General features: G+C 37.3%; 1 protein-coding gene across 2 annotated transcripts in view; it reads left to right on the top strand.

Annotated features, from left to right (window-relative positions):
* Positions 1-76: 76 nt before the first annotated feature.
* Positions 77-19,870, top strand: part of cUnh18orf63 (chromosome Un C18orf63 homolog) — a 35,004-nt gene continuing 15,210 nt past the window's right edge. The window contains exons 1-10 of one of the 2 annotated variants that reach the window (XM_079602427.1): positions 77-405; positions 657-791; positions 2,714-2,792; positions 7,024-7,080; positions 7,912-8,023; positions 13,765-13,806; positions 15,815-15,891; positions 17,689-17,795; positions 18,052-18,148; positions 18,978-19,063. In XM_079602427.1, coding sequence (XP_079458553.1) covers positions 658-791; positions 2,714-2,792; positions 7,024-7,080; positions 7,912-8,023; positions 13,765-13,806; positions 15,815-15,891; positions 17,689-17,795; positions 18,052-18,148; positions 18,978-19,063 — 791 coding nt within the window. In that variant the 5' untranslated portion in view covers positions 77-405; position 657. The remainder of the gene's footprint in view (positions 406-656; positions 792-2,713; positions 2,793-7,023; positions 7,081-7,911; positions 8,024-13,764; positions 13,807-15,814; positions 15,892-17,688; positions 17,796-18,051; positions 18,149-18,977; positions 19,064-19,870) is intronic. The other variant, XM_079602428.1, reaches the window with a different exon arrangement.

The raw sequence follows: 19,870 nt of genomic DNA, 5'->3' as shown, positions 1-19,870 counted from the left end.
GAAATCTGATTGGATGTTATCATGCCTGGGTTGCCCAGCGTGTCTGTTTTGATTGGACCAAGGGCTGTCAATCAACTCATTGGGTCATAGGTTTCGGCGAAGCACACGAAGTAACTCGGCTGAAGTTCACGAAAGTTCACGAGAGCGCAGTTCTCACGCAATACGGAAACGTTGCAGTTTATCGCCATCACGTTAATCTAGTGATGTCCGTTAGTCACGATAATTTAAGTGGGTTGGCCTTAACGCTGTTTGAGGCGCCAGTTGTTGATGTCGTTTAGGTTTTTCTGTCAGATAAGTGTGTGTGTTCTCTTAAAACACTGGCACGCGAGCCTTTAGTGTCTCCTCGCTCTTGCCGCCAAAAGCTTGCGCCGTTTTACCTCAACATATTTGTATAACCTCACTGAGGTAAAAAGTTATCTTTCTTTCTTTCTTTCTTTCTTTCTTTCTTTCTTTCTTTCTTTCTTTCTTTCTTTCTTTCTTTCTTTCTTTCTTTCTTTCTTTCTTTCTTTCTAAGTCAACTGTTTATTGGAGTTTTGTAATTTCTCATTCCTCTTTGGACCAAAATAGTCTCTGATTAACCTATAATAGCTAATTTTGGTCACAGATTAGTGACCGTGTTAGTTTGGCCAATTTAACCCTCACGATTTCCCTTTCAGAATGAGTGGAAGTAGGACACAGTCTTTGTTTTTCCTCAGTCTTCCGGACCTGAGGAATTTATGTTGTGTTAATCTGTTCTTCCCGACAAGTTACGATGAAGGGGAGTTGAGAAACAAACAATTGAAAACCTGCAGGTGAAAAGACAAATATTATATTTTAAAATAGGAGTTACTGCTAGAAGTGTGCTCATTTTAAGACCATGTTTTTTGAAGACCAAGGTTTTTCCACATAACGTTACATTTATAATATCTTGATAGATTATCTTTAACTTGTGATTTAATGCATATTAATGAATAATTATAAATGATTTTTCCATGCACATCATTTTTTTTAATGCTTCCCCTCCCTCTTGCAGCAACATCTCTTCTCTGATGACGTGTTTACTGGCGTGAGGGCGGGGCAACCTGTCACTCACATAAGATCCACCAATAGCAAATCACAACCATCCAATAGAGAGTCCCGCCCCTCCGCTTCCGGCTCATCGGAAAAAATATGTATGGTAGTCAATTGCGAGAGACAACTTATCTTTTTATTCCGTCCGAACTGTGCCCTGAATTACACATATGATGTTTGTCAATTTAAAAGATAATTATGAAAGTCAAGAAAGTCACAGTTTGTCATAAAACAGAAGAGTAACGTTTAGTTTTTTGTGAAAATCGCTCAATGAACTACATCTCTCGTCTCGCACTATACGTCACCGTTGCTCGTGTGTGTGCAGTCTGGTACAAAACACTCAGGCATCAAAGCGTAACGTTGCGATTATAACGTAAGACTATAGAAAACATGACAGACGTTAGCTTCAGTAAAGTTAGCTTCAGTAGAGTTAGCTTCAGTAGAGTTGGCTTCAGTAGAGTTAGCTTCAGTAGAGTTAGCTTCAGTAGAGTTAGCTTCAGTAGAGTTAGCTTCAGTAGAGTTAGCTTCAGTAGAGTTAGCTTCAGTAGAGTTAGCTTCAGTAGAGTTAGCTTCAGTAGAGTTAGCTTCAGTCATTGAGAGTAAAGGTATGACGTCATATGTGCGGGTTTGTAGTCTTTGTAATGACGTATTTTCACAGTCTTATACCTCAACAGTTTTACATCAAACTGCGACTTTCTTGACTTTAAAATGTATCTTTTAAATTGACAAACATCATATGTGTAATTCAGGACACAATTCAAACGAGATCAAAATATTTGTTTTCTCTCGCCATTTACCACCATACAATATTTTTCCGAAATAAGGTCCCATTGTAGCCTGGGAAAACCCAGACCACTTCCGGCAAATTTAGATTTGCTCTGCAAGTGGGTCTGGCAAAGAGCCCATTGAAACCCATTTCCAATCCGCCGAAATCGCGGCACCAATCAGAAACGTTTTACACGATGACGACAGAGCAGAGACGGTGACGCAGATTTTGTACATTACAGAGATGGATGCCGCCGTGGAACATCACAACATCACTCGTTCGAATCAGCTATCGCGTCTGTTTCAAGCGATTTAAAATTGTCATTTTCGTTAACACAAACAGAGAATTGCTGAGAGTCTCGAGATGTTTCTCCGTCGCTCTGCATACGTCATGTCATTCATCGCTCTGATTGGTTTTAGATCTATCCGACGTCCGTTGGTGACGCCCCTGTGGAAATGAATTGTCTATGGAGCTTTGCCAGATCCTAACTCAGTTACAACTGAGAGTGGTCTGGGTTTTCCCAGGCTAGTCCCATTGTGCACCGGAAGGGGAGGGACTTAGGCTCTCTATGGACAAAATCAAGTTGTGCCTTACATTTGTTCTTTTTCGAAAATCAGTTTCACTTGGAAAATCTATATACACAATAGAAAAGAAAAGATTATCACAACTTCCATTTCATGCCAACTTTATGGAAATCTAGTGTGTTGACTACAGTCAAAACTGTATTTTTTGACATATAAGACATATTCTCTATTTTTAAAGACCCCTGGTTGTTTCCTATGATGGAAGTGCTTTATATTTCATTATTTTGACCTTGGAAGTGTCAAATTAACCAGAACGGCATCAATCACAGATATTGCATGCTCACTAAAGTCTTTTTTTGTCCTTCTCTTTCAGGGAGCTTGTTCTCTTGCATTCAGACGTTGTTGCCTCACCTCTGTTAGGCTTTTGTGGGGGCATCACTGTTATAATGACTGTAAGTATTATATATTGTGTGTGTGTGATATCAATTATGATTTACAATCAGCTTTAAACTAAAATATATATGTAAATAACCTACATTTAGTCCTTAGAGAGGATAAGTAGCTGCTATAAACAATGGATGGATAACTATTAATTTTCAAATTGAATTTCTGTTTCAATTGCATTTTGTTGTTGAGAAAAAAATAGAGTACGTCATACAGGAGAGCGAGATAACATACATGCATATTTGTAGTATCCTATACAACAAATATAGACTTTTAATATAGACTATATTATATAGGAGACCTGTAGGGCAAAACATCCATAAAACTGCAGCATAAGCCTGTCAATTTTACATCTGTTTCAAGCCACAAATATTTTAATCACCTCCCAAAAGAAGGCAAATAAAAATGTGAACAAAATGCAAGTTTTGGGCACTTGTGATCCATATGCAGCACCTGCTGCAGTATTTAAAACTGTAAAAACAGCAGGACCTACTAAAACAGTGGTGTTAAAAGACCAAATTCAACTTTATTAATGATGCACACTAAATGCAGATGAACTGGGGCCTCATTTATAAAACTGTGCGTAGGATCCTTACTAAAAGTGTACGTGCGCCCGAAAGCCAAAAATGGCGTGCGCAAAAAAATATTCAGACTTATAAAACCGTGCGTACGCCAGAACCTGCGCAGAATTCACTTTATAAATCCCACTCAGCGGAAGATTGTGCGCACATGCGTATCCTCCCCGAAATAACCATATATGGAGCTTACAACGCCTAGTTTTACTATGCATATCCTCATCTGCATATCATTTGCATATGATTATTCATCCACGTGATAACATGTTTAACGGTACAAGACATTAGGAAAATATGACATACGGATGTGCCGTCACATTACATTAATACAAATAATTTACCGCTAGTAGCCTATATCTTTGCCTTGTTTTTGAATAAATAAATCAAATAGTGTACAATGCATTTCAGAGAAAGTTTTTCTCAATCTTTTCCACTGGCCAAATAGTATTTTTAATTGATTTATATTTTTAATGGAAACAGATAAAGACCTTGTTGTGCATTATATTTGCACAATCTGCTATTATCATGATAAGCATTAGCCTATCTCTGTAGCTAAAACATTAAAACACAGCATGCCAAAGGAAAAGTGTTCAAAAGCATCGCATGCACAACAAATATGTATAGGCTATTCATTGAATAGGCTATATATATTTTTAACTTTTCAGTAAATGTCATGAAGTTTAAGTGTTTAACTCCATTAATGAGCATATTTAATCTAAATGTTTATATAGTAAAACATAGTTTAAATTATATTTTATTTAAACTGTTATTTTGAATGTGAATATGCACTGTAGCCTATTTATGATTAGGACTCATAATGAAGATTTACAGTTTTACTTCATCTGCCGTTAGAAATGCGTCAGTTTCACTAAACGGCCCAACGCGCTCGCTGGCGCGGACATTTAAGATGTGGATATTTGTTTTAAGTGATAGACTTGGTGAGTGAAATTATATTTGTAGCTATTATCTTTCTGTATATGTATAATTTTATTTCGATTTTCTGTCTAAAAGTGACCAAAAAGACATTTAACTCCAGCTCCCCATTGGTGTCGCCAAACTGCTCTGTCTCCAAAATGTGCGTATGCATGGGTCAGAGTTTGCGTGGAGGTGCGCATATTTTCACGTCAAGTTTTTCTTTATAAATCCCACCTTTTGCGCAGGAACTGGCGTACGCATGTTTTCAGCCCCGTTTTGTGCATACGCAAGCTTTATAAATGAGGCCCCTGGTGAGCCCAGAATATGATGTGGAAGTGGAAACTGCATTGTATAAAACTCCAGGTTCACTTGCTCGCCTGTACATATACATCATTAATAAGGTGTAAATAATTTTTTTTTTCTATATATATATATATATATATATCACAGTCTTACAACATCAGTACAAACCTAGTAAAATTGACAGGCTGGCAATGAAGAAAAGTCTTGTTTTGCCCTCCTGGTGTGCGTGAAAACAATGAATTACTAATTTTTACGCAAAGAAAAGATACAAGCAATCATCTGGAGTTTTTCAAAGTGTTACAAATGTTTTTAAATTAAAAGTTGTTACAATTTACATGTTCTGTAATTGCTGATGATAAATTATGAACAAGAAATCTGATAATTTGCAGTGTAGGCCTATTAGTATCAATTGCCCTAATAAAATCTGATTAGTGTATTTGGGTTGCTGTATACATCATATTTTGACATAATTTAATCTATATCAGACATTCCACAGGCTGAAGAAATATGTAATGTAGCATAACCATAATTCGACGTGTATCTCAATTGTATTCCTACTTGCATAGATGAATTAACCAATGCTCTTGCTCACAAAATGCAACTTTGTTTTTAATAAAATGTAACGTAATTATATACAGGGTTCCCGCGGGGTCTTAAAAAGTCTTAAAAAGTCTAAAATTCTGAACTTCAAATTTAAGGCCTTTAAACGTCTTAAAAACGGCCCGATTTTCATTCGAGGTCTTAAATTTAATTTAGTCAGGTCTTAAAAAGGTTTTACCCTCGTTCATTTCCTGAAATGCTGGCCACACAAAGTTATTACAAAGTAGCAAAAAAGTATCGAGTCGTAGCCTACAAAGCGGAGCTGTAGCAGGGGTCTCCGACACGGCGCTCGCGAGCTACCAGCAGCTCGTGGCCTGATTGGCAGTAGATACCAAAGAGGCTGTTCATATATTGCGTCTTTTGCGCGCTCAAGTTCGTTATTTCAAATTTAGGCGCGCGGCAAGCGCACTCATATTAGAAGCAATGCGGCCGTTTTTTCCAGGCGGAGCGAGATAAAAAAAAAAGCTCAACTTTTCAGAATTCTGCAAGCGCACCGCAGGTCGTGTGACAAGAACCAACCAATCCGCTTCACCCTTTCCGTAACAACATTGAAAGCTCAGTCAACATGAAGGATGGGGGCGCACCGTGCACCCAAACACTACAGGTGTTTTTCTCTTCTCCGTAAATAAATAATGGCTACAGCAAGTGTTTATCAGTGGTGGAAATCCATTAGCTAGCTACTGTCGTTGTGGAGAGCGCAGTGCATGGTTGCATAGCAACGACAGACGCAACGGGAAAATCAGACCAAATCTTACTATTAATAATAAAAAATAAGCTAATCTGCATTGTAAATGTCAGTAATTTATCTTTTTTTTTTGACACATTAATTCTATAAAAAAATATTTAAAGGCTGAAATACGTGAGGTTTATCTTTTTATAAAACCTTTTTTGTCAAAACTTTATTTGAACTTGTACATGTTATTAGATGACATGTTGCAAGACACTCTTTTAAAATCTAGCCATAATCTTTTATGTTATTATTTAAATTTTTATGTAAACAAAAAGTGCACATTGATGCTAATTTTATTTGTTATTTGCTGGTTATAGCGTCATGTAGGTCTTAAATTTAAATCTTTATGGTCTTAAAATGTCTTAAAAATGTCTTAAATTTGACTTACTGAAACCTGCAATAAAAACCCTGTATATATAATGATGATTTGAATTAATGCCATAACATACTGTATGAATAATTCCATGTCAGGCAAAACATTTATGATTTATATTGCTTTTCCTGTCAGTACGTGTTATTGCTCTTCTTTTTTCCTCAGTGTTCGTGATACGTGCATCACCTTTCGTGCATTTGCACCTGTCAGTGAAGTTTGTGGTGTTGCATGTGCGTGACTTCTCATGCGTGTGTGTGTGTGTGCGTGTGTGTGTGTGTCAGCTCAGCTCGTGCTAAGGCATGTCCCGTGCGAAGCCAAATATTTGAGGCACATTCCACACACTCTGTCATCTCCTTTCCTGTCCTGAACTAAGGCCAATTAAATCAGCACTTCACACTGTGTTAAACGCAGCCACCGAGATGCCGTACCCCTTCAGTCGTGCTTTGATTTGAATCTGATGCACATTTTAGAAAAGTTGTGAATGTGTTGTCAGACTTCAATGGGTACACTGGTGAATAATTGACTATGTTGTGCTTATGTAACTTCCATGGCATTTGTACTTGTGTAGCCAAAAGGGGAAAGATGACAAGCTTTGTTGCAATTCAACTCCACTGAATGAAGGTCTGAAGGAAGTTGTGTGTGCTTCTTATAAGTCCATGATCTCTAGCTTTGGTCCTGATGTACATGAACGTGGTAGTTTTGTTTAACTGTCCAGTCTGATTGTCCCCTGCACTTTGTCTTAGATTACATTTCACAAGAGAGGCATCATCCAGGCCTTTGCACAGAAACATGGTCTACAGGTTAGTTATAATATGTCTGTCTGTGTCTTGTTTGTTCAGACAAATCTCGAATGTTCATGTTTCATGAGTTCAGTCTGACCTTTATCCCAGACTGACACTATTTGTCTGTCCCGAACAGTGTCTTTACCTCAGAATATACTACTACCATTTATAATTTAAATGTTTTTCAAAGAAGTCTCTTCTGCTCACCAAGGCTGCATTTATTTGATATAAAATTGTGCAATGGTAATAATGTGAAATATTACTATTTAAAATACTGTTTTCCATGTGAATATATAGTAAAATAGTCTTCAGTGTCACATGATCCTTCAGAAATCAGTATAATATGATGATTTGCTGCTCAAGAAACATTTCTGATTATTATCAATGTTGAAATATTTTTGTGGAAACTGTGATAATTATTTTTTCAGGATTCTTTGATAAATAGAAAGTTAAAAAGAACAACATTAATTTGGAATATACACATATCAATGTCTGTCTTTACTGTCACGTTTGATAAATTTTCGTTGTGTCTTTGCTGAATAAAATGATTAACTTCTTTAAAGACAAAACAGAATTGTGAAGAATGACGATCTAGTCTGATGTAAATTTGTAAATTCTGATATGACTCTTCAGATTGACGTTGCATTTGCAAAACATCAGACCTGTATCTTAATTTTTGGACCGCATATGCAAGAATGAAAAAGACCAGATTTCATGTGGTTACAGTATAACAGTCACAGAGTGACATGTGAACAAAAAAACAAAAATACATCAGATTTGGTCCACTTTTGCCTGCAGTGTGACCCTAGCCTTTGTGCTACTAATAGTCTCTCTTTTTTCGTCCTGTAGCTCAATCTTCCTCAAAGGGTATTCCCTGCCATTCTGCAGACCTGTTTGTCTTATTCAGTGACTGCTAAACTGGCCCCTAAATGGAACAAAGCTGGTCAATACCTAATAGCGGGTGAGTATTAAAGTAGTCAATAATTGTATCCCTTTAAACGCATCTTTGATCACCAAAATTACTTATTGAAACTTTTTTTTTTTCATAAAAAAAAAAAAAATTCATGCCTTAAAATAGCTTGAATATAACTCTACACCCTTGCCTCATTTAGTATACGCGGTTCTATGAATATGCAAATGAGCCCGCCTCCACTCACTCAGCTCAAAGATCCACTGGTTGGCGATCACACGTTGATCTGATTGGTTACAAGCTAGTTTGTGACGTCAGAAACACCAGCGATTTCAAACCGTGTTTTTGAGACTGTCTTTGGTTCACTGCAGTTTTGAGGAGAAAATACTCAGCATCAATGGTGTTGATTTATGAATTTGCACATGGTTTGTCTTAAAGCATATTAAAAACACCAAATAGACAAAAACAACATTAAAAGCTTGATTTTCACCACAGGGGGACTTAATATCCCATGGACAGTATATTTAAATGTCTGTAGTTTACACAATTACAAGCTGAATTTTGCCTGTCTGGATCCATATGATACAGGCAATAGAAAGTGACATAACTGATCACTGACAAAATAACTCTGATGCCTTTTGTGAAGACAGTCTTTCCCGAGTACAGGGTGAAGTTCACTTTGTGGCTGATTTAGCTGCTGTGTAATCTTAACTGAGCCGTCTTTCTAGTGTAGGGACGAGCAATTCATGTAGTCCGATCCCTTCGTTTCCTTTACTGAGCTAATATTTTTATTGCCTTGGCTTAAGGTCAGCAATAGTCAGTTCAGAAGTTTAACTAATAGAAAGGAGCTAAGATCATTGCATTTTTGGAGTTCAGCAGTGTTGTCATGAATTATCACAGGCATAATTAAAGTTACTAATTAGAGGTATAAAATGGCTTTTCCCAAATCACAGAAGTGACCTCGACGTCCGGGTTAGCGGTAAGCCATCAGGCAAGTGTTATTTAAATAAACTCCTGATGTACTTACAAACTTTCCATTGCCTCGTTTTATGAGTACAAAACCTATTTGTACTACTGTAGAAGTCTGGTGCCATTCTGGGCTAGCCTGGCAAGCCAGACGTACATCAATATGTTTAGTCTGGCAACTCTCCATAGACGCGGCTTAATCCGAGGGGCGGGATAAACGGTTGTCTCTCAAAATCCCTCTGCACGCAATAGGATAGCGCTACAACCAACCAGAGCAATGAAGAAGGTGAAACTTTTTCCGTATCCAGTCGGCAAAACTCCAAACACATCTTCCTTTTTTAAGAATGACTTAAAGGGCACCTATTATGACATTTAAAATGTTCCTAATGTTGTTGTGGGAGTCCCCAACAACAGTTTTACATGCATGCAATGACAAAAAACACTTTTGTTTTCGTATAATATGCATTTATTTTTACCTGATTTGCTCACCGACTCCCAAATGATTCGTTCAACGACTCGTTTTTCAAACCCCTCCTTTGCGCGACGCTAATCTGCGTTGATTGGTCAGATGACCCAGCAGTGTTTACAGAGATAATACTTATTTTTAACACGGAGTGCAATAATGCTTTTATCAATTAAATTGTGTTATAATAATGATTATAGTCCACTGCTTTATAGTTTGTAGTAAAAAACGAAAAATAAGATAAAGAATTTAATGTTATGTTAGCGAGCATAACGTTAGCCCAGAGTTCATATTGTAAAAGCACAATCAGTCTTTGTTTGCATTAGCCCGATGCATAAAAAAAATGCAGTTACGTTACTACGAGGTATTACTCTATTCTTTAGACAACTCCGAAAACAACGACAAACACTTCACATATCTCAATACAATTGTCATTGAAGACCTAGAAGCTAAACGGTGCTTACACAACAAACAAAATAATTATTAAGCATGCTACATAAAACATAAAAGCAAAAATTATTAATAACACTTACAGGTTGTGATACGGAGGAGGAAGCTGATGCAAATACACTTGGAACTGAACCTTCCTTCAATATCAGCGGCTCGCGAATCCAAGTTTGATTGCATTTAAAAAGCAATCGTCTTCAAAATGACGCGAACAAAGCACAAGGCTCGGACTATACTTCTGTGGTAGGTAGTGAATTGTAGCCACTTAGTCTTCAAATGCTCCTCCTTGGGCAGATGAAAAAAGTTGGCTTTTGAGTCGCACTTCAGAACACAGCGTCTCGTCGACATGATGTTTCCCTGCTGGCCTTGGAGCGCAATAAGTGGGCGTATCGTATTCAAATAACTTGACAAGTTGACGTCATCTAGTCAGAGAAAAAGCTTCTGTCTTCTAACGATTCATAAAAATGACTCCGAGTCGACTCTCACTTTTGAAAGACAATAACTTTATATACGGTGCACTTTCATATTTCAAACTTTGCAGGATGTTTTTGTTCACTTAGATCTATGTTACACACTACATGAAAGGTAAATTTCAAAATTCCATAATAGGTGCCCTTTAAGTGCCGGTCTTTTCTCTTTTCTTAACCCCTTATCAAGCGCCCCTATTTTTGAGAATTTTCTGAAAACGGCATACCCAAATACAAATGTCTGTAGCTCTTAAACCCTATGGTCCACATTCATAATTCTTGTATTTTTTTAAACTAGACAATTGAAACTTTGTTACCCAAGAGTCAATTTTAACTCAGTTGAATAGGAAAAGAGTAAAACAAGGTAAATTGACATGAAAGTGACTTACGATTTCTTTGAATGAACTTAACTTAGGGAAAAATTGATCAGACTTTTATGTCAAAGGCCTGAAAACACCATAAAGATAAAATTGAATGTCTGGACATGTTTTGAGTCAAATTTGAGATTGATACTCCCAAAAATGTAGTTTCTGTAAGCTTTTATTGATGAAAAGTATAGGCGTCCTTTCCAAAAACCTATTTGGAGACTCCAAATGGAGACCTGTTACCAAATGACATAAGAGTAAACAGTACATACTACATGCATGCATATCAATTCAAGACTGTTTTGCCCATCAAACCACACAATAAAAAACTATTTCAGCAAAACATTTTAACATTTTAACAAAATACCCTTTATTTTGATCAATTCTAATAGCAAAAACAGTGAAATAAAACGTCTATCATTAAACGTATAGCCTAGACATTCCAGAAGTGACTGTTTTCCAACTAGTGTATAAAATATATATTTATATATATAAAAAATAGTTTTAGAACATTTGTAATTAGAACAGTGTTTTTTACTCAAATAAATTACAGTAAACGGATTATTATAATGGATATCCTATTACTTTCTGCTGCTCTTCGTCGCTTCTCCTCTCCACCTTCTTCAAAACACCACCAAAGTATTCTGTAGTCGACGATCAATGGTAGAGATGTTCAGATATAAGCTTTGGATTAAATCCGTGTGTTTATATACTGTCTATGGTTTATTCGAACTCCGTGGGCAAAACAATGTAAAACAACGCTATGTGTGTGTATGTGTCGGCGCACTATGTGTGTGCGCACTTGCGTGTGGAATGGCGAAAGCGCACGTGTGAATGAAAAGTTTGCGCTTTGTTCTTGTATTACACGTTTCATGCAAGCAGATTCGTCAATCACTGCATCGATGTTGGTTGGTCAATACTCCCATCAATCAAAACTTTGCTGACTAGACATTGGCTGGCTTTATCCAGGCTTTTATCCAGTTGAAAACCGAGGAGCGCGATTGACAGTTCGCGCAGCCGATAAAATGCTCCCTTTTTGTTTCAGTCAATAACAAAGCCTGTGATTGAAGGATAGACACGAGGGAGGGCTCAATTTACCCGGAAGATTCCAAACTACGGGGGAGATATGGCTTTTGAACGTTGGAATCGATATTTCATTGAAAATGAACATGATGGATTACTCTAACTCAAAACGCTCATGTAAACAAAGGAGGATATTTCGTTTTTTTCCCTATTTTGTTGTTGTTTTGGATTAAACAGTGGGATGCATTTTGAAGAGTAGACCCTTACATTGAAATGTATGCTGGTGTTTATTGGATTCGTCCGAACTGATCTGAACCATACGCGATCAAATGGCGCTTTTCCACTGCACAGTACCAGCTCGCCTTGGCTCGCCTCACCTCGACTCGACTCGCCTTTGTTTGGTTTTCCACTGTGTAAAAGTTGTACCAGTACCTGCTTCCAGGTACTTTTTTTCGTATCACCTCCGGCGAGGTTCTAAGCGAGCCGAGGCGAGCTGAGGCGATACTAAAACCTGACGTGACACACGGGAGACTGCTGATTGGTCAGCGAGAATCGTCACTATTCACTGCGCCATCATTGCACGCGCCAGACGGAGTATCCTGAATAACCCCGGCATTTTTAAATAGTTTTGCCAGAGATTGCGTGATATACCCATTACTAATATTATGTAAAACAGCATACACTCGATTTCCTCCATTGTCCTGTGTGTGTGGGTAGCGGGTGTGTGTCGCGTCGCTATGACGACCACCAGGTACTATTGTGGAAGTACTATGCAATGGAAAACGGAGCGAAACGCGAGCCGAGCCGAGCTGAGCTGAGACGAGCTGAGTCGAGTCGAGCTGGTACTGGTAATGGAAAAGCGCCAAAAGATAAGTATTGCCGTTCATTGTGTTCATGTTTACAAGGTCAGTCAGTCAGCATTTAATTTAACCCTTTCCTCTCTGGTGTATTGATTGCAAAAATAAGCTCAGAACATGATTCTTGAGTGTTTTAGCTTTCAAATGATGCATAGTTTATGATAGTTGATTGAATATTTGTTATAAAACAAAGCCGATAAAAAGTAATAAAAGTTTAGCCACGCCCCTTCGGCCCGCCCGCGGGCCGGTGCTTGATAAGGAGTTAAAGAAAAACTTAACTCCTAGTCCTCCAGAGTCGCGGCCAAAGCCGATTCGAAAGGCCACTGTTCTCCATCCGCAGCCGCCATTATTTGTTTTCAAGTGGCAGCCGTCGCAACTCTGTCGTCATATGTTAAGCCCGCCCCCGCCTACTCTATACACGACGGGATTGGCCTGACCCAATTTAGGTTTTTCCAGCTTGAAGGTCTATGGAGAGTTGCTAGACTGCCCTGGCTGCAAAATACATTTTACTGCCGCTAGGGTGCGTCTAGATTTCTAGGCTAATTCTGGGCATTATTAGTACGGTAATTTACGAGATACAACCTTGGATCCATTAGCGCCTGCACTAAGCCATTCGACTGATATCTCTAAATAAGCTCTGACTTTAATAATGTTCAACCAAGGGAAGAAAAAAAGCTTCTGGGGGGTGTTTGGCTCGAGCTCATGGTGCACACTTTAAGTGCACTACTTGGCAGTTTCATGCGTTTTTAGTATTTACTAGTGCTTATTAGTTCTTAATGCTCCTGTCGTCTGCTGTGTTCTGACTTAAGTCAGTTATTAGTTTTCAGCCAAGAATTAGTTGGTATAAAATATTTGATGTATAAGTTAAAAATCAGCACATGATAAGATAACCAGACCGTTTGATGGCCTTGTGTTGGAGGCCGTGCCTTGAAAATGTGTGTGGCACTGTCCTTGAGCACAGTTAAAGCTGTATTCATGGCTCTCAGAAGTCTTTGTCACTCTCTATTAAAGCTGAGCAGAGAGAATTTCCTATAATTTAATCTCTTTTTATGAAAATGTGAGGGTTTTAAAACACACGTCATCAAAAATTCTTCTTAATGATGTTAACAGATTGCAAAACTTCCCCATCACAAGTATTTTAATTAATTGCACAGAAATCTCATCATCATCTAAGAGTAATACTGACTTTTTCCTCCTTTTCCAGGAAAGGATTTCCTCAGTGACTCTGGAAAACTAAATGCTGTTGGTAGGTGGGAGGCGTCTGTATACTTTGGCGTGAGACACTGCCGTTTTTGTTCACATTGTTAGACTGATTTCTCTTGATTGGTGGCAGGGAGTGACTAATATGATGGAGTACTTATAACAACACTTAAATGTTTTTCTATTAGTGAAATCAACTTTTTGTGATGTTTTGACTTTGAGTTTCACTGACTATGTTTACATGCGCACCAATAATGTGATTATTTCCAGGAATCAGAGTAAGGACTTAATCGCAGTAAGATGTTTAAATGACACACAAGCAAACCTCTTCACTCCCGTTTACATACAATTTTTATTATTCAGATTATTCACTAAGAATTTTGGTTATTTTTACTTGCTATTATTCACATATCCCAATGCACAGCATAAATGATGAACTCACACACTGTAGGCGTGTTACTGGCCACTGTTTTAATCGACTTACTCAAATGCAAAACACATTAATATGGACATATGTGACCCTGGATCACAAAACCAGTCTCGAGTCGCACAGGTATATCTCTGGCAATAGCCAACAAAACACTGTATTGGGTCAAAATTATTGATTTTTCTTTTATGCCAAAAATCATTAGGATATTAAGTAAAGATCATGATCCATGAAGATATTTTGTACATTTCCTACCGTAAATATATCAAAATTTTATTTTTGTGAGTGGATGCAACACAATCGTGAACATAAATGGACAACTTTAAAGGCAATTTTCTCAATATTTAGATTTTTTTGCACCCTCAGATTCCCAATTTTCAAATATTGTCCTATCATTACAAACCACACATCAATGGAAAGCTTATTTATTCAGCTTTCATATGATGTATTTCATAAAATAGACACATAAGACTGGTTTTGTGGTCCAGGGTCACATATAGGATGTTTTTACCTCACTTAAATGTCTTAATTTCGATGTTTTCGACCCTCAGTATACTGCATTATATTCATGTCGTGCATCATTGTCAACATGAACACCCCAAAAATGTGATTTTTGTGCTAGATGTTCACGAATCTGCACATGACAACGTGATCCGTGAATGTTACAATCACATGCACACTTTAGTCAGAGTGGAGTAGATGAGCGTTTACATGCCTGATTATTATCACTCTGATTATGGTTACTATGATTATGAGCTTAATTGACCCTTCGCAAAGACCCGCCCCCTTTAGTAACTGTTGCTATGTCCGACACTACGCCGCTCTCACACACACACACACACACCATGTTCTCACGCAGTGAAAAATACATCGCGGAGCAGAGTGGAGACTGACACAACACACTGACAGACACAGACCAGGTTACTTTTGGGTTACTTTTGATATTAAACATATTAAACAAAGTCTCACCTTTCAAAATTGGTCATTTTTAAAAAGAAATTTTGAGGCTCTTTAATGTGTCTGACAGATCGCTGTGTCGCCTCAGTTAAAGCCGCTCGTGAACCGATCATCTCTTCCTTCTAGTTAATTTATAGCATCAAATAAACATGAATGAACATCAGAAGGAATGTTGTTTTAACCGCGGAAAGACGTCAGTACACTCCGCTTCTCAAGTTCAAATCCTCCCATGTTAATCTACTAACTCTCCTGACTGCTTTGTCGGACAAAATGGCGGATGGCGAAGTATGATTGGTCAGACCACCTGTCAATCAAGCTCCATGCGAAGGGTCAATTGCATCCATTTGATTGAAGTATTTTGTTCACATGAGGGAAATGTGTTTTAATCGCAATATTGCCTACACACATTTTGTTCACATTTTGTGGTTGCATGTAAGCGTAGTCACTGTTGGCCTACTTCTGAACAATGTAGGCTACTCCTTTCACTTTATCCCAGAATCATTAGCACTGTCTGAGTCATGTTTTAAGCTAGCTTTTATCATGTTACACCCTACCCTAAATCCTAGATGCCGTTTACAATTCACTCACTAACTGATGATTACACAGACAAGTGTTTTCCCACTCTCGCTGACTCATGCTCACGTCTGCACTCTTGTGTGTTCATTCACAGTGCTTGAGCTGAGTATCAGCGAGACCCAGCTGTGTGTCAGTGTGGAAGCCAACACGGTCAGACTGGCCCCAGCTGTGGTGAGGAGACAAACCTGCAGCCTGCGTTCATAGTCCTCAGTCTGGCCTCTTATAACCTGTGAACCAAGTTACTGCCATTGTCAAGCGTTATACCTTTGCCTCAGTTCATGCCCTATGCCTTAGTCACTTATCTGCCTTTCGTCATCCTGATCGTGCCGAGTAGACACAAGATGGACAAGATTTTCTCTTCATTTGTTTGTTACTGTAAAAATGTTTTACTATCGTGCAAAAGTTCATTTATTTCAGTAATTCAACTTAAAAGGTGAAACTAATATATTATATAGACTCATTACATGCAAAGTGAGATATTTCAAGCCTTTATTTGTTATAATTTGTTAAAAATTAGAATATTGTGAAAAGGTTTTCATAAGCTGTAAGACATAATCATCAAAATGATAACAAATAAAGGCTTGAAATATCTCACTTGGCATGTAATGAGTCTATAAAATATTAGTTTCACCTTTTAAGGTGAATCACTGTAATAAATGAACTTTTGCACAATATTAAAATTTTTCGAATTTCACCCGTATATATAAACCAATATATGGTCATTATAATCAGAATTGATTTGGGATTTATACATAAATGTATTTGAGTATGTTTATAACAACTATAAGATTATATAAGTATTATTTAAATGTAATATTATTTCATACATTTGCATATAAATAAGGTTTATAAATATATAATATAGAAATGAATCAACTCTATCTGTCTGTCATATATATATATATATATATATGTATATACATACATACATACATACACACACATTACACAATTTATTTATACACAAATGTTATGAATACACTTAAGTTAGTTCAAAATATAATTTTAATTAGTTAAGATCATTTGCACAGTAAATAAAATATAAATAAAACATATACCCCTGGTTTAGTCCCATCCCAAATGCACGTTTGAGCGGTTTTAACTGAAAGCAACTATCTAAAAATATGTCACCGCCATTGTTTTATCTAAAGATGTACATCAGTGATGTGTTTTTCTAAGGCACGTTTATAAAAGCTACTTCAATGTCCTAAACGAACTAAAGCCTAATCATGGCTTAATCTAAACCCTGCCTGTAAACCAGGCCTTAGTATAATTCATATATGTAAAGCTTTTATGAAGATGTTTTATTCAAACAGATAATAGCTTCAATAATGCACTATTACAAGCATATTCATAAGAAATAAATTCATTTTAAAATATATGATAATACATATCTGCATAGACAACTATGAAACACAGCATTTGCATAAAACCAATGATTACGAAATCAGTTATTAAGAAATAGCAGTTTTAATAATATCTTGAAATAATAATTCAAGTCAAGTCACCTTTATGTATATAGCGCTTTTTGCAATAGAGATTGTTTCAAAGCAGCTTTACAGAGATAACAGGAAAATAATGCAACAAAGTTTGTTTCGGCTGTATAGCAGATCTAGAAGAAAATAGTCACACTGATGGTTCATATTTGTTAGAAAAAAGTTATTAGCCTACCGTAATTGAGTTAATTATACAGCCGCTCTGGAGAAAACAGTGATGTCATCGTCCAGCTCAGTTAATTTCTCATATAATGTTGTCAATACAGGCAGATTAATAATATTGTTAAATATATTAAGTGTCCCCAACCAAGCAAGCCAAAAGCGACAAGGGACCATCAGTTGACAGAATGGAGAAAAATAAATTGACATACATGAGACCGGTTATTCATAGCAAGACATATAATAGCCAAAGCTTTTATTGGATTGCAATATTGTTTTTGTGTGAGGTATTAATTTTGTTTTTTTCTGCCAGATGAATGATTTTGACATTCCTGCTCCTGTGGTGAAAAGCTTCCTCCATACGAATAATGCTGTGCTGCGTACAGTCATGCCAAATAACTGGTGCCACGTTCTGCCGAGGTGTGTGTTTGTGTGCATGTTCTGTTAGACCGCTTTATACAGCGTTATACTTTTACAACAGTTACTTTCTAAAGCTGCACTGTTGCTCCACGGGCCATCATGCAGGGGAAAAATCATAATCGCTTTTGTTGGCAGTGTTCGATTTATGAATCAATTAATCAATACTTCTCCTGCATTGTTCTCTCTCTCTCTCTCTCTCTCTCTCTCTCTCTCTCTCTCTCTCTCTCTCTCTCTCTCTGTGTGTGTGTGTGTGCAGTCTGAAGAAAGGCCAAATCATTAGCATCAGTCGCAGGATTCCGCAGGAAAGCCCATTTCAATCTTACACGGAGCTTCAAAGACACTGGAACAACATGGTAAACAATGAGACTTTGTTCCAAAGTTTAAAATTTATGAACAATAGTAATTCTAATTGCTCTGGTTAACCACCAAATGCATCATAATGCAATAATAAATTCAAAATAGTGTTACTGTATTATTAAATTGGAGCAAACGATTTACAGGTGTGTGTGTGTGTTAGTACATAGTACTGTGTGTGTGGTCTGGTAAACCCTACATTATGGGGTCTACAAAACCCTACAAAATGTCCCCACAAAGATGGCAATATCTATATTTTTTTGGTCCCATGAGGAAAAAAGCATATAAATCAGACTAAGTGATGATTTTTGAAAATGTAAAAATGCAGAAAGTTTTGTGTGATGGGTAGGTTTAGTGTAAGGGGAGAGAATATACAGTTTGTACAGTATAAAAAACATTACGTCTATGGAGATTTCCCATAAAACATGAAAACACTTTTTATGTGTGTGTGTGTGTGTGTGTGTGTGTGTGTGTGTTGAGCACTCTGATCCTCTTCTGTTTGGACAAGAGGTCACAATGTAACCTTTGATCACAAACAGACTCGAAGGCTTGGCTTTATTAAACAGCATTTGCATGTATGCGCAGAAATGCACAATTGCTCATTTATACCGTGTATATACACCATCTGTTTAAACCCAAATCACATCCAAATATTTTGGTTGAAAACACTCACTTGCTTACAAATAACAGAGTTTTAAGTGCAGATTTTATTGTTTGTTCATTACTTAATGTCACTAAACTGTATTAATGTCCCTGTCTTTATGTAACTGTCTCTCCAACGTTGCTATTCACATATTTTTCTCTTTCTCTTTAACTGTCTTGGTTTAGTATGGATATCAGCTGCCCTCAGTGAGTGAAGAGGAGGTCATCTACTGCAGTGTGTACTTTAAACTAATAGGTGACAAGCCGTTCACGTATCCTTTAGTAAAGGCAGGTGCTCTAGTTTATTGTCAGTTACCTGCTAATAAGGCATTGATTTCATCCATGTTTACTCTGGCATAAACTTGCCCAAAACACCAATTTATAGTCATTTTATGCTTGTGCTCTGTTTACAGCATCACAAATGAATTAAAGGCATTGTTGCTAGAAACAGGAATTGTTTTTCAGACACACACTGGTGGTCAAAAGTAATTAAGATTTTTTTTATGTTTAAAAAAAAAAGTATATTCTGCTCACCAAGGCTGCATGCATTTGATACAGTAAAAACAGTAATATTGTGAAATAAATTACATTTATAATAACTCTTTTCTATTTGAATATATTGTAAAATGTATTCCTGTGATGCAAAGCTAGATGTTAAGCATCATTACTCCAGTCTTCAGTGTCACATGATCCTTCAGAAATCAAACTTTTGCTGGATTACAAATTAAATGTGGAAAGTAGTACAGAGGTAGCCTTGAAATCCTGGCATCGAGTAATGAAAAGGGGCGGCACCAAGCATGCTTTTGAAAATCTCACTGCATGCAATTGGATAACACTACGACCAATCACAACAATAAGCCCCATACGCTTAGCTACCAGCGGATCTAACTGGTAGATTAGACTCTTGCCGTATCTGGTCGGCAAAACAGCAAAAACGTCCTTCTTGCAAAGGAACGATTCGAGCGGCGTCTCCTGTTCCTCTTTTAGATAAAAAGCCAAGTCTAACTCGTTCATAGTAGCGGCCAAAGCCGTTTCAAACAACCGGTGTTCATCCATAGCCATCTTGCAATGTTTACTAA

Source organism: Phoxinus phoxinus, assembly GCF_949152265.1.
Source record: "Phoxinus phoxinus genome assembly, chromosome: 24".
NCBI lineage: Eukaryota > Metazoa > Chordata > Actinopteri > Cypriniformes > Leuciscidae > Phoxinus > Phoxinus phoxinus.
Note: the sequence above shows the minus strand (reverse complement) of the source record. Positions and strands in the feature narration are given on the sequence as shown.